The sequence below is a fragment of the Palaemon carinicauda genome, chromosome 13 (assembly GCF_036898095.1).
Source record: "Palaemon carinicauda isolate YSFRI2023 chromosome 13, ASM3689809v2, whole genome shotgun sequence".
Lineage (NCBI taxonomy): Eukaryota > Metazoa > Arthropoda > Malacostraca > Decapoda > Palaemonidae > Palaemon > Palaemon carinicauda.
Genome location: NC_090737.1, coordinates 33,664,126 through 33,679,589, shown reverse-complemented (window position 1 = coordinate 33,679,589; position 15,464 = coordinate 33,664,126). Strand labels below are relative to the sequence as shown.

General features: G+C 48.2%; 1 protein-coding gene across 2 annotated transcripts in view; it reads right to left on the bottom strand.

The window, feature by feature from the left end:
• Positions 1-15,464, bottom strand: part of tefu (Serine/threonine-protein kinase tefu) — a 912,746-nt gene that overhangs the window by 651,176 nt on the left and 246,106 nt on the right. Inside the window, exons 55-56 of one of the 2 annotated variants that reach the window (XM_068385553.1) lie at positions 10,118-10,390; positions 9,065-9,266 (exon numbers count right to left, since the gene is read on the bottom strand). The exons of the other annotated variant lie outside the window; for it this stretch is intronic. Of the exons in view, the coding sequence (XP_068241654.1) occupies positions 9,065-9,266; positions 10,118-10,390 (475 nt within the window). The remainder of the gene's footprint in view (positions 1-9,064; positions 9,267-10,117; positions 10,391-15,464) is intronic. 2 annotated transcript variants of the gene reach the window in all.

Here is a 15,464-nt window from a genome sequence, read left to right as displayed (position 1 = left end):
TCCAAGATCAGTATGCACCATCATTCTTGAAGGTTGCTTTTGTGTTCTTCCTAACAGCTAATACAGACTTTTCAGAGAACACATCTGATGGAAAAGGAACTACACCTGGAGCAATTATTGCAGAACACGAAGAGGTATAAGTTCCTGGAAAACCTGTTGCACCAGCTATAAAAATAGGCAATGCCCAGAGTTATAGTTCGTCTATCATTCTAAACTAAGTGGATATGCTGCCCTGTGACAAACCAAAATCAAAGCTTACCAAGAGTAAAAAAACACCTCCTTAACAGGCTGACAATACCAGCAACTCCACAGGAGATCACTAGCCAGACGATGGGATGGGCACCACACCCGATCCCATAAGTCACAAGATAGCCCTGGTAGATGAAATGGTTCTTCAAAAGATGGCCGAAAAACCAGCAACCATAGTGACAGTCAAAGATCTGTGTGTTTAACACATACAGGAATGATTCTCAGAGGAGTGCTAGCAAGGATAAAAGGAAACAAGGAAAAGCACTAACCAAGTATCAGCTCTGAGATTAAACAAACATAAAACACATGCCAAAGAGCAGGTTCCTTTCATAAAAGACAAAGTGAGGAAAGTTACTGATATCCTCAAATTCTGTTTCATTTAGTGGAATCTCCCAATTCTTCCACATAAACACACTAGATCACAGCCAAAAGCCACAACCGTATTCAGGTAACTAGGATTATCAAAGGAATTCCCCTCACTAACATCCATAGGCGAGCCAGTCTGCCACTGAATCATTTTGCAAAAGCAACATACCAATAAAGTAAAGTCCTGCTGATGATTACAGACCCAACACGGTAGAATCCTGATGTAGGGAGGGGGAGGCAGCAGGGGAAATGGTAGGAGTAACAAGAGATCAGAAAGTGTTGCAAGGATCTATGAGAGAATCACCAATAAGGGAGCAAACCATCTGTGCAGTGGAAAAGGGGTCCAGAGGCCTGTTTTATCTTTTTCTCTCTTATCCCTATATTAGATACAGGAGGATATTATTATTAAAAGCTAAGCTAAAACTCTAGTTGTAAAAGCAGGATGCTATAAGCCCAAGGGCTCCAACAAGGAAAAATAGATTAATGAGAAAAGGAAATAAAAATATACACAAACTACAAGAGAAGTAATAAACAATTAAAATAATAAGAATATTTTAAGAACAGTAACAATATTAAAATACATCTTTCATATATAAAACACAAGAGGAAGAGAAATAAGATAATAGTGTGCTAAAGTGTACCCTCAACCAAGAGAACTCTACCACAAGACAGTGGAAGACTATGGTACAGAGGCTATAGCACTACCCAAGACGAGAGGAACAATGGTTTGATTTTGGAGTGTCCTTCTCCTTCGAGAGCTGCTCACCATAGTTAAAGTGTCTCTTTTACCCTTACCAAGAGGAAAGTAGCCACCAAACAATTACAGTATATATCAAGATCAGAAAGTCCTTCATAACACCCATTCTGTAAATCACAAAAGTTTTACAAACAGTTAGCACAAAGTTAACATGGACAAAACCGAATGACATAATGGCAGGTATTACAATTCCCCCCACAATAACTAACATTAGAATAGGAAGAGATCATACTTCAAGTATTAACTACTTTTACAATGATGCCAATCTAGGAACCATTTGACAGGACACCTTCAAAATAACTCACAATGCTGAGCTTAGTTAAACATGAGTCAACTGCACAGCAACAGAGAAGAAATCACAAATTTTAATTAATTTGTATTTTTCCTAACAGTACTTACCTCGAACTATTTTCTTAGGAGTATCTGGGATCTCCTCCCATCCGACTAGAGTTTTGTGAATGTTTACCCTAAACCCATTTTCTATGAGGGGTAACCTCAGGTGGAGTGATACTCGCCCTGAGGTTAACCCCAGGTCAGAGAGCATGCTTGCTTAGGTCTCGACCTCCAGTAAGTTCTTGGTTGCTAAGGTCTCCAAGAATACCAGGGGACACTCGGGGAAGGCAGTGTGGGCCATTACCCGAAAGTAGTTCGAGGTAAGTACTGTTAGGAAAAATAAAAATTACTTAAAATTTGTGATTTGTTCCAACACGAAGTACTTACCTCGAACTACTACTTATAATTTAGGAGGTGGGCGTGGCCCTAAAAAGTTCTTAAGACCGTGCTGAGGAATATCCAGAGACCTAGAAAGTGGCTAGGTCGTGTTGGCCCCATAGAAAACGATTGAGAGTGTCTAAGAAACTCACCTGTGCAAAAAATCCTAGGGGACATGTCTTCCTCTTGTCGAGGTACTCGTCTCTGGCTCAGGGCCCTCACAGAGCCCACTTGAAGCGGAAAAAGGGAAAAAAGGTACAAGGGGGTTTAAGGAACGAACCTATGTCTCTTGTGCTTGTTACCCGCGGTTATCACTGAGGCTATGCCTTTAAACCGTTTGGAGCGCGGAAACGACGGTACCTATCGAGAACCTGTCCAGGGATCTTCTTGAATAGTCCTTCAAATGGTGAGCCGTGAAGGTAGACTGGTTGGCCCAGGTGCCTGCCCTTAGGATCTGGCCCACTGCCATATTTTTCTCAAAGGCCAATGTAGTACTCAGGCCCCTAATGTCATGGGGCTTGGGTTTCCGCGGCAGGGAGATTCCCGCCTTACTGTAGGCCCTGATGATGACCTGCCGCAACCAGGAGATGGTATTCTTTGAGACTGGCTTCTTCACGAGGCCTGTGGAAACACAAAGACTTTTGATCCCGAGCCGGAGTTTTGCTGTTCTTTCCAAGTATTTCCTCACTGCCCTGACGGGGCATAGGCGCAAATCCTTCACGTCGTACTATCGGGGGATTGCCGGAATTGAGAAACCCTCAAACCTGGGGTCCCATACGGCAGGGTTCTGGGTCTTAGCTACGAAGGAAGGGACGAACTTGAACGTGACTTCTCGCCAACCTTTCGAGTGAGCAACTTCGTAGGACAGACCATGAATCTCGCCTACCCGTTTAGCTGATGCTAACGCCAGCAAGAAAATCGTCTTGAGAGTGAGATCCTTGTCCACGATGTCTTTCAGGGGTTCGAACAAATTCGGATAACATTTCCAGGACCCTTGCCACGTCCCATTGTGGCACCTTCATAGCTTGCGGGGGGCATGATTGCTCAAAGCTCTTAATGAGCATTGAGATACGTCTGGAGTTACCCAGGTCTATGCCCTTCAGGAGAAAAACTTGGCCCAGAGCAGCGCGGACTCCCTTGATGGCTGGAATGGACATGTTGACCCCGTCCCTGAGGTAAATAAACTAGGAAGTCCGCTACTTACGGGATGGAGGCCTTCAGGGGCCTGATGTTCCTAGTGGCGCACCATTTGGTAAAGGTGGCCCACTTAGCCTGGTATACAGCTGTCGATGACCGTCTCAGGTAGCCCGACATCCTCGTTGCTGTACTCGACGAATAGCCTTCCCTCCTCAAGAGACGCTCGATAACCTCCACGTTTGAAGGCGGAGGGACCTAGGATTCTCGTGGAACCTTTGGAAGTGTGGTTGCCGGAGAAGGTCTGGCCTGTCCGGAAGGGGCCAGGGCGGCTGTTGTATTAGTTCCCTTAGGTCCATGAACCACTCTCTCTCCGGCCACCAGGGCACTACCAAAGTCATCCGTAGGTTGCCCGTCCTTCTCACCCTGTTGAGGACCTGCCTGAGCATCCCGAAGGGGGGAAAAGCGTACAAGTCGAGATTGTCCCAAGGATGTTGGAAGGCGTCCTCAAACGCCGCTTTTGGGTCTTGAATAGGAGAACAAAACACGGGGAGCTGCGTGTTCAGCCTTGTTGCGAAGAGGTCCATCACCGGAGAACCCCATTTTTGAATGACGGACCTGGCTACTTCCGGGTGTAGAGACCATTCGGATCCTACCACTTGCCCCATTCTGCTGAGGCCGTCGGCGAGGACGTTACTTTTCCCTGGGACGAACCTCGCTGATATTCTTATCTGCTCCACTTTGGCCCATTCCAGAAGTTGTAACGTGAGGACGCACAGCTCCTTCGACCTTAGGCCTCCCTGCTTCTTTATGTAAGCTACAACCGTGGCGTTGTCACACATCAACGCCACGATGTTTCCCCGGAGTAGGTGTACAAACTTCAGGCACGCTCTTTGTACTGGCCTCAACTCTAGAACGTTTATGTGCTGGGTCTTCTCTAGGGCTGTCCAGTTCCCTCTTGCTGATTTCCCTAAGAGATGGGCACCCCACCCCTCCTTCGATGCGTCTGTGAACAGGAGCATCTCCGGAGGGTCGGCCGCAAAGGGCATCCCCTTGAGGGTGTTCGTCCTGCAGCTCCACCATTCCAGGACCCGTTTCGTGTTCGGAAACACTGGGACCACTCTGTGGGGGGAATCCGTTTGGATCCAGCTCTCCTTCAGGTTCCATTGGACCTCCCTGAGCTTTAGCCTGCCCTGGGGGACCAGTTTCTCCAGAGACACAAGGTGGCTTATCAGTCTCAGCCAGTCCTTCACCCTCCTGGGTTGGTCAATCAGGAAGGGGCGGAGTACCTGGTCTAAGTTGTCCAGCCTGTCCGCGAAGGGGAAGGCTTTCACTAACCGGGAATCCAGAACCATCCCGAGGTAGGTCGTCCTGGTGGAAGGAATCAGTTGAGACTTCTTTAGGCTGATGGTGATCCCCAGAACGTTGCAGAACTGCAGCAACATCGTGCCTTGATCCTTCAGTACGTCCTCTGAGGCTGAAAGTAGCAACCAGTCGTCCAGGTAACGAATCAGGCAGATGCCCTGTTCGTGTGCCCAGACTGAGACCGTTGTGAAGACCCTTGTGAAGACTTGGGGAGTAGTGGACAACCCGAAGCAGAGGGTCTTGAACTGCAATGTCTGGTTCTCCCATTTCACCCGTAGGTACTTCCTGCTGGAGGGATGAACCGGGATCTGGAAGTAAGCATCCTTGAGATCTACTGACATCATTAAGTCCCCATCTCTCAAGGACGCCAAGACTGATTTTGGAGTGTCCATTTTGAAGTCCATCTTGCAGACGAACTTGTTGAGGGCTGAGAGGTCTATGACCGGTCTCCAACCTCCTGTCGCTTACTCCACCAGGAACAGCCTGCTGTAGAACCCCGGACCTGGGTCCTGAACAGGTTCCATTGCCCCTTTAGCCAACATCGCTGAGACCTCTCCCTGCAGAGCTGTCCATTTCAAGGGATCCTTGGGGCTAGCCACTCCGCCTGCTGATCTGGTATTAGAGGAGGAGGGTTCACTAGGAAGGGCAACCTATACCCTTCTTTCAGAACTGTCACGGTCCACGGGTCTGCTCCGTGTTCTTCCCATGCTTGTCAAAAACATTTGAGGCATCCCCCCACCTGAGGCTTCGGCAGGAGTAGGGGCCTCCCTCCCTATCTTCTCCTCGAGGAGCGGCCTGAACGCCGCGAAGGACGGCCTATAGGCGGCTTGGGTCGAGGCTGATCCCCTACGGGAGGGCTGAGAGAACTGGGACCATGTTGTCGCCGAGTTGTCTCTCCTAGGGTAGTTAGGAGCGGGCCGAGGAGGGCGAGGCGTGTCGACGGAGGACCTTCTGAACGTCGGCCTTCTGACCGGGTGGGGCCTGGTCTCGAACGGTTCCTTCAGCCTCCGGACTCTCTCCATCGCTTCCTCCGCTGCCTTCGGGGGAAAGATCGAGTTGTCCCACAGGGTCAGGTTCCTCAGAGATCTGGCCTCTCTGTCCAGCAGCCTCCTAGTTAGCTTGCTTAAAACAGTGTCCCTCCTTCGTAGGACCCAGTTGGCGGACATGGCTAACGACTGGTATGAAAGGAATTTCAGGGCCTTGCCTCCCGAACTGATGAGTTCCTTGAGCAAGGCCTGGGTCTCCGGTACTGCCAGGTCGTAGAACGACTGAACGGCCACCAGTCTAACCAGGAGGAGACGTTAACAAGGTCCTTAGACATCTGCTCCATCATGACCGCCTCCGAAGAAGAGAAGCAGATCGGAGCCGAGGACGCCCTTTCTTCTGAGGCTCCTTGCCCAAACACGGTGAGTGCTGGCTCCAGTGCACAGATGCCAGCTCGCTGTCCCTCTGGGAGGTAGAATCTGCTCTGGGACTTCAGGCCCTGGAGCAGCTTGGAGGTGCTCTGGCTCTTGGGCGCCTCGGCGTGGTTGGCCACGATCCTGTCCACATGGACCCTTCCCAAATTAACGTCCCTCGCCAAAGGGAGGGCGAAGGAGGGGCGCTGCTGGACCGGGGCGTCAACTATTCTGTTGAGGCTGGAACGCCATGCATCTTCGGAGGAGGGTTCCGGTACGTCCAGCCCGTGGTGACTTCTGATGAGGCCTATCACCCTCCGATAGGCTGATACCTCCGCTGCTGACCCCTTTCCATGGTCGTTGAGCTCCTCCGATGGGGGTACTCCGATGGAGGACCTTGCACGTGGGGGAGTCCTGGACCGACGCTCTCGTGGGGGTTCCCGATGAAGGACGGGAATCGCCGTCGGAACGGAGGCCTCCATCCTGGGTCTAACATCTCTCCCGGAGGTCCTTGAATCTGCGGGCCTGCTCGTTGAGGAAGGCCGAGGGCTGCGCTCGTGGAAGACGACGCCTGCAGAAACACCTCTGGGAAGACGACCGACGGCGCTGGGGGGGAGCGAGGAGGCTCTCCCGTGGGAGACCAGGTCCCGAAGTCTTCCTCCATCCTCATCGGGGACCTGAAGGGCGTCTTAGGGGGAACCCACGCAGTGGGGTTCGACGGCGGGGAAAGTTCCTTCTCAACGTCGCCCTCGGTACTTACCACCTGAAAAGCACGCCCAAGAGGCTGGAGAGTAATTAGCAACATTCTTACCCCACATGGGGTCATCAGAGGAGACGTGACCTGCAGGCACCAGGCCACAATCTCCCGAAAACACTCACGCCCCTCCAGCAGGCCCCTCACTCGCCTGGAAAGACGCCACAACCCCACTGTCATGAAGGTCAGACTCTTGAGGAAGGGCCGTGGGCCTCTTCCCCGCAACGGACTTACCTCGTCCCCTACTCTGGGTTGGGGAGGTTGGGAGAGAAGCTCGGACCGACGAAGCGCCCGTCGAAGTAAAGGAGGAAGGGACGTTGGTCTTCTTAGGCAACTTCTTCGTCGCCTTGTTCTTTTTGGTGCTATACCGTACCCACTGCACCTCATTCCACGACTCGCACTCCGGACGCATGGCGGAAGGGGAACACACACTGCCTCTGCACGAGGAACACAAGGAGTGCGGGCCAACTTCGGGACTTGAGAGGAACGCTCCACACGATTTGCCGGCCATAGGCCCAGGACAATGGCGAGGATGCTCCATGATGAAGGAGAAACATTACGAGACACAAGCGCGCACAGAGAAAGCACAATTGAACCACGTGGGTACCGCGTGGGACTCAGAGGGGCGGGGACACACAAGTCACACTGGGATTAAGGAGAGCGGCGAGATGATATCGAGACGCGACCAGAAAACTTACTGGAGGTCGAGACCTAAGTAAGCATGCTCTCTGACCCGGGGTTAGCCTCAGGGTGCGTATCATTTCGCCTGAGGTTACCCCTCATAGATAATGGGTTTAGGGTAAACTACACAAAACTCTGGTCGGATGGGAGGAGATCCCAGATATTCCTAAGAAAGTAGTTCGAGGTAAGTACTTCGTGTTGGAACAAACTAAGATTTAAAATAGAAAGCTTGAGAACTTCAGGCAAGGGGGAGAAACAAAAGCCAGGGGCTAGCCCAAATCCAAAAACATATTTTTTTTTTTATCATTTTTTTGTCATAAGGTAGCGCCTCAAAGCGTAAGAATGTTGGGGAATATTCAGTGAAATAATAACTGTTGTCCCTTCTACCTAGTCAACAAGATGTCTGAGATAACTTTCATTAAAATATTAAAAAAAAATTTAGTAATAATATAATAAATAAGGATGGGAATGGACAAGATTTTGCATTAAAAATTAGATGAACACTAAAATATAATGTTTAAAATTACACTATAAGAAAGGTTGTCATATTAAAGGAGTAAGTTTATGAGATGTACGAGAAGGGAGGGTGGTGCAAGGTTGAATGTCATGTTGAATGGAGAGTTACTTGAGGAGGTGGATCAGTTTAAATACTTGGGGTCTGTTGTTGCAGCAAATGGTGGAATGGAAGCAGATGTACGCCAGAGAGTGAATGAAGGATGCAAAGTGTTGGGGGCAGTTAAGGTTGTCGTAAAAAATAGAGGGTTGGGCATGAATGTAAACAGAGCTCTGTATGAGAAAGTGATTGTACCAACTGTGATGTATGGATCGGAGTTGTGGGGAATGAAAGTGACAGAGAGACATAAATTGAATGTGTTTGAGATGAAATGTCTAAGGAGTATGGCAGGTGTATCTCAAGTAGATAGGGTTAGGAATGAAGTGGTGAGGGTGAGAATGGGTGTAAGAAATGAGTTAGCAGCTAGAGTGGATATGAATGTGTTGGGGGTTTGGCCATGTTGAGAGAATGGAAAATGGCTGTCTGCTAAAAAAGGTGATGAATGCAAGAGTTGATGGGAGAAGTACAAGAGGAAGGCCAAGGTTTGGGTGGATGGATGGAGTTAAGGAAGCTCTGGGTGATAGGAGGATAGATGTGAGAGAGGCAAGAGAGCGTGCTAGAAATAGGAATGAATGGAGAGCGATTGTGACGCAGTTCCGGTAAGCCCTGCTGGTTCCTCCGGTGCCTTGGATGACCGTGGAGGTAGCAGCAGTAGGGGATTCAGTGTTATGAAGCTTCATCTGTGGTGGATAATGGGGGAGGGTGGGCTGTGGCACCCCTAGCAGTACCAGCCAAACTCGGTTGAGTCCTTTGTCAGGCTGGGAGGAATGTAGAGAGGAGAGGTCCCTTTTTCCGTTTCATTTGTTTGATGTCGGCTACCCCCCAAAATATGGGGAAGTGCCTTGGTATATGTATGTATAATAAAATTTATAAACGACAACTTGTAATTGTTGTAATGAACACCTTGTGTTCCCAAGTTTAATAAGTAAAAAAATATGCAACAATCGCAAAAGGAAACAAATCTGCCACATCTTTGCCTTTAAAGAGATTTTAGATAGGAAGAAAAAACCATGCACAGTTAAAAAGCATTGACTCACCAATTTCCTGATTCTCCCCCTCATCTTGCAAACGAGCTACTTGCTGTGGTGAAAGCGTCCACTGATAAAGTGGATCATGTCGTAATACCTCCACAACAGTAACCAAAACTTCTGCTGAGCTTCTAAGGACACGTAAGGTTGCTTCACAGCTCTGACGTAGTGGACCTTCAACCCCTAACACACCAAGCCCATCGAGGACATCCTGAAATACATTTATACTATAAAACAAATTAATATTACAGCTCTGCTTTTATAGTTCTACTTCAGCTCTTGGTAAACCAATTGAGCTGCAACTATAGTTGGCCAAAACAAATGCTAAAAGTCTCAGGACCTCACTTGGGGCTGCCCTGTATATAAATATTACTAAGAACTTCTTTTACTTCATATTCTTGACAAAATGTTTGTGAATGTAAAAAATATACTCGATGATTTATGAGTATACAAGTGAATTTCAAAAAGCTTAGAAGCTAAATTTTCAACAATAGCAGAAAAATAAGGGTTTTGAACAAGGAAAAACTACTTTTGTGGAGATGCTGGGGGGTCCCTAACAACTTTCTTGTAAAGGCTAGAATGTGGAATCCAATACAATGTGATATACCTAAGAAATAGTACCTTCCCTGCCCTAGGGCTAGTGTATCAGTAAGCAAGACACAGACTCTGTAGTTGGTAATAATTTGATCCAAAATATCACAAGCATAGACACAAATGTAAGCCCCGATAGTTAAGGACAGAAAAATACAGCCAAATTGTGGCCAGTCCAGCTACCTTGGGATACTATCAACTTTAAAATTATGGTAGTGTATTTTTGAAATTCATAAGAATTTTGTTTCTGTATCTTCAAAAATTCATAAGATGCATGCTAGTTATCATATATTTCATTGAGGCAACCGAGTTAAATATAAGCAATGCTTATACTGCAAGTTTTTTTCAAAAGTACACAATTAGATGAGTTTAATATACAGTACATTTAAGGGGTCATTAAGAGATGCATCTATTGGATGAATTTTATAAAAGTTTTAGATGTTACTTTTCACTCCATACATCTGCCCTTACCTGTGTTAGTCTGAAGGGAACGGTTTCCGGAGTGGGGAGAATCTTTCCAAAGTCAAAAGCTATCCCTAAGTCAATGTGGATAAGTTCAGCAGTGGATTTATCAAGCAGGATATTTTCAACATGTCGGTCGCCAAGGCCTAAAATATATCCAACCATAGAATTTGTAGCAACAGAACGAGTATAAGCTAAACGGCGCTTATACCATTCATGTGGTGAGGGGTAATTTTCAAGGAAGAAATTCCTGAAGACTGCATGGAAATTATCTAAAATATCCTGGAATAGAAAAATATATATAAAATTAACAGTGCAAAGGAACACAAATACACACAAACATACATATACTGTATATACTTTATGTTCTCACTGGGCTATTTATCCCTCTTGAAGCCCTTGGACTTATAAAATCCTGCTTTTCCAAATAGGATTGTAGCTTAGCTAGTAATAATAATATAATTGTATAAGCAAGTAAAATGACAAATTCGTAGATAATTTGTATTTTTCCAAACTATACAAACCTTAGCTATTTAATAAGGGTATTACCTTTGGCGTAGCTGAAATGACGAGCCATTAATTTTTAACGAGGGTGGACTACCCACACTGCTAGTTAGCTGGGGTAGGGGAGGGTAGTTTGCAACCCCCCCCCTCTTACACACCTGTGCTTGAGCTCACTTTGCTTGGAGGTAGGACTTCAAAGGGGATAGGGCTGGCGGGCAAGTTTGGTTAAATAGCTAAGGTTTGTATAGTTAGGAAAAATACAAATTATCTACGAATTTGTCACTTGTTCCATAACTGAAATACAAACCATGCTATTTAATAGGGGTGACTCACCCATTAGGAAGGGTGGACATCCCAGCCAGTCTGGTTTTTGGCTTTGCCCAAGGACTTGTTATTTGAGTGTGTAAGCACCCAAGAAATAAGGAGTCCCTGCACCTCGCTAGAACTTTGCTAAGCAAGGACTGCGGCCTACGCAAGCTGTGTGTGAAGGTATGAAGAAGTGTGACTCATCCTAGGGAGTTGTTCTGAAGTTCTTTAGATGGAAACTTGTAGACTAGGACTTTTCCAATACCACCTCGTCAGGGTATGGGGATGTAACAGTATTAATCTTAATGCTAGGAACACAGGGGAGCATGGTTTACCTGCAACTGTTTGAGATCAGCTATGCAGAGAACCCAGGATGCTGCTTTCCCCAAGAGAGGGGATGATGAAGAAAAGAATAAGGGCCAGTCAAACCTTTTCATTCATGCAGACTAAAACTGGGTAACAATGCCCTTAATCTTCTGCTACTTGTCCAATAAGGAGCTTGAGGTTTTAAACCAACTGTTGTGCAGCCACCACAGGGCCGATAGCGAACGCATCGAATCTCCTGTGGGTCACGTCTTGCAGGTGGTGGGATGTGAATGTTGTTTGACGTTTCCACACCCCAGCTTGAAGAACCTGCGTCACTGAAAAATTTCTTTTGAAGGCCAGGGACGTAGCTATGCCCCTGACATCATGTGCTCTAGGGCGACGTGACGGAGGAGGGTCTGGATTCAACGCCTGGTCAATGACCTTAAGAATCCATGCAGATATGGTGTTCTTGGTGACATTTCTCTTAGTCCCTCCTGTGCTGACGAATAGTGCTGGCACATGAGGATGGGCTGCAGCTATTCTTTTGTGGTAGAGCCTCAAGCTCCTTACTGGCCATAGTAAGAGATGGTCTGGGTCATCTGTTGCAGTACGGAGACTAGAAATCTGGAAGGAGTCGAATCGAGGATCCGCCACTCCAGGATTCTGAGTTTTAGCAATAAACTCAGGGACGAAGCTGAACCTTACCTTCCCCCATCCTCTTGAATGGGCAATGTCATACGAGAGACCATGAAGTACGCTGACTCGCTTGGCCGAGGCCAAAGCTAGAAGGAATACCGTCTTCCAGGTTAGGTGGCGATCTGATGCCTGGCGTAATGGTTCATAGGGAGGTCTCTTAAGAGACCTGAGAACTCGAACCACATTCCATGGGGGATGTTTCACTTCCGACTGAGGGCAGGTAAGTTCATAACTACGTGAGTAGAAAGTTATAGCGATGAAGAAATGTCCATTTCTTTCAGCCTGAAGGCTAGACTTAAGGCTGAGCGATAGCCTTTCACTGCTGAGACTGAAAGGCGCATTTCTTCCTGCAAATACACGAGGAACTCCGCTATTGTTGGAATAGTGGCATCGAGTGGAGAGATACCCTTTCCAAAACATCAACCACAGAAGACTTTCCACTTTGCCTGGTAGATTGCTGCTGATGACTTTCGCAGGTGTCCAGACATCCTGACAGCAACTTGTTGGGAAAATCCTCTCTCAGAGAGGAGATGCTGGATAGTCTCCAGGCGATGAAGTCGTAGTGAACCTACGGCTTTGTGGAAGATGTTGGCGCGTGGTTGTTTGAGTAGATTGTGTCGTGGAGGGAGTTCTCTTGGTAGCTCCGTTAGGAGTTGCAGAAGGTCCGGGAACCATTCCGCGTGATGCCATAGTGGAGCTATGAGGGTCATTGAAAGATTGACCAATGTTCTGGTCTTGCTCAGTACCCTCCTCATCAGACAGAACAGGGGGGAAAGCGTAAACGTTGATGTTGTCCCACCGTTGTTGGAAAGCATCTTGCCAGAGAGCCTTGGGGTCTGGGACTGGGGAACAGTACAGCGGGAGCCTGAAGTTCAGGGCCGTTGCGAAAAGATCCACAGTCGGAGAACCCCACAAAGTCGCTCTGAAGTTCAGGGCCGTTGCGAAAAGATCCACAGTCGGAGAAACCCACAAAGTCAAGACTTTGTTGGCTACTAGATGATCCAGAGACCACTAGGTACTCACTATCTGAGATACTCTGCTCAGACTGTCGGCGAGCACATTCCTTTTGCCCGGAATGAAGCGTGCCGATAGTGGTATCGAGTGGACTTCGGCCCATCTCAGTATCTCTACTGCTCGATGGGATGGTTGCTGCGAAAAAGTACCTCCTCCTTTGTTGATGTAGGCCACTTCTGTGGTGTTGTCGCTCATCACCACCACAGAGTGACTTGCCAGGTACTGTTGGAACTGTTGAAGGGCCAGAAAGACGGCCATCATCTCAAGGAGATTTATATGGAGGTACTTTTCTGACTCTGACCAGAGGCCTGAGGTCGTGTAGTGCAGCATGTGCCCCCCCCCCACCCTTTTTTTTTGAAGCGTCCGAAAACCGCATCCAATCCGGGGGAAGGACAAGAAGATCCACTCCTTTTCGTAGGTTCTCGTCTGCCACCCACCACTGGAGATCCGGCAGTTCCACAGGTCCCATGGGGATCTGGATGTCCGGGGAATCGTAAGCTTGATTCCACCGAGACTTGAGTCACCACTGGAGGGATCTCATCCTGAGGCAACCGTTGGGAACTAGACGAGCCAGCGATGAAAGGTGACCGAGGAGACATACCCACGATAGGGCTGGAAGTTCTTCTCGTCTGAGAAAACGCCTTGCGACCTTCCTCAGCCTTGCCCTCCTGTCGCCTGATGGGAAGGCTATGTGGAGATTGGTGTCTATAATCATGCCTAGGTATACCAGTCTTTGAGTGGGAAGCAATGAGGACTTCTCGAGAATTACTATGATCCCCAAATCTTGGCAAAGTCTCAGAAGTTTGTCAGTGTTGAAGAAGGGATGACACCGAGTCTGCTAGGATTAACCAGTCGTCCAGATAATGGAGGAGACAGATGCCAATCCTGTGAGCCCAAGATGATACTAGGGTGAACACTGGTGAAGACTTGTAGTGCTGTGGAAAGACCAAAGCACAGTACCTTGAACTGGTACTTTATGTTGTCTAGGCTGAATCTTAAGTGCTTACTTGAAGACGGATGGACTGGGATTTGGAAGTACGCGTCCTTTAGGTCAAGTGTGCACATGAAGTCTTTCGGTCTTACTGCTAGTCTGACCGTGTCCGCCGTCTCCATGCTGAACGGAGTTTGTTTGACAAACTTGTTCAGAGCTGAGAGGTCGATGACTGGTCTTCAGCCTCCAGACGCCTTCTTTACAAGAAAGAGTCGACTGAAGAAGCCAGGAGATTCGACGAGGACCTCTTGGAGAGCGTCCTTCTTCAACAGGGTCTGGACTTCTGCCCGAAGGGCTTGCCCCCTTGCCTATCCTATGGCAAGGGAGCTCAATGACACTGGATTCGTCGTCAGGGGAGGTAGAGAGGTTATGAACGGGATGCGATATCCTACACTGATCACAGAGATTGTCCAGGAATCGGCCCCGAGTTGCTTCCACCTGTTTGAGCAACTTTGTAGGCATCCCCCCACTGGTGGACATGCAGGGGGACTGCTTATCCTAGCATTTGCGGCCTTGGCTGGTCCCTCTAGGATTCTTGCCTCCCCTGAAGGACTTTTTGCCTTTCCTTTCTTTGACAGGAAAGGGCTTAGACACCACGGTCTTCGCTGCTGTCGTCGTTTTAGCGGTCTTGACTGGACGGGACTGCTGTGGTGCTGGAGGCTTATAGGGCTTAGATGTTAAAGCCCTATGAAGAAGGAAGTCTTAATGAGACTTCCTCCACCTCTCAGCACTATGTTCCACATCCTTAGACTCAAACAAGATGGATCCCTCTAGAGAGGAATGTCTGAGCCTATTGATCTCATTGCTAGGGACCTTCTGTTGGAATCTCTCAGCTACTGCATCCCGACGTTTCAGAATGTTATTTGCCCACAAGTTCGAGACTTGATGGGCCAGAAACTCGATCGTGCGAGTACCTGAGAGAAGAAAGGTCTCCATAGCTTTCCCAGTACGTTCATGGAGAAATCCTCAGAACCTATCAGGATACTTAAGGTCCCCAACCAGATATCGAGCCACGAAGTGGCTTGCATAGCACACTTCGCAACTTTCTCCTGGTTAAGGATCTTGGTTGCCGAGAATGAGACCTGCCGGTTGTAGTTTCTCTCAAGAGGGACTCCCCTGGTAAGCTCTTCCGAGTGGTGAAGAGGAAGAGCTAAACAAGGCTCCTTAAGGATCTAGAAGTACCTCCTCTGCTGTACGCAAGAGGTGGGAGGAGCTTGTTGGTGGCACTGGAACGGTTGGAGGAGGACATCTCGGAGAGCTGTAGAGAGATCTTGTCCCTGGTACTCTTAACCCCTTGAGACCAGGGCAGTGCTGCACTGGTCTTGGAGGGTTTCTGAGTACCAAAGACACGGTCCAAGACCATGTCCTTGCCCTCTCGAGGAGGGATCTCTGGGTCGGAAAACCCGTTGAGAGCCCTCACTAGAGTCAGAACTTGCCAAAACGCATGTTCTGAGTCTTGCTGGAAACCTCCTGATGTAGGACTTGCAGTGAAGTCTCCTGTCCACAAAGGCTCTTCTTGGGGAGAGTCGCGGACGTTTT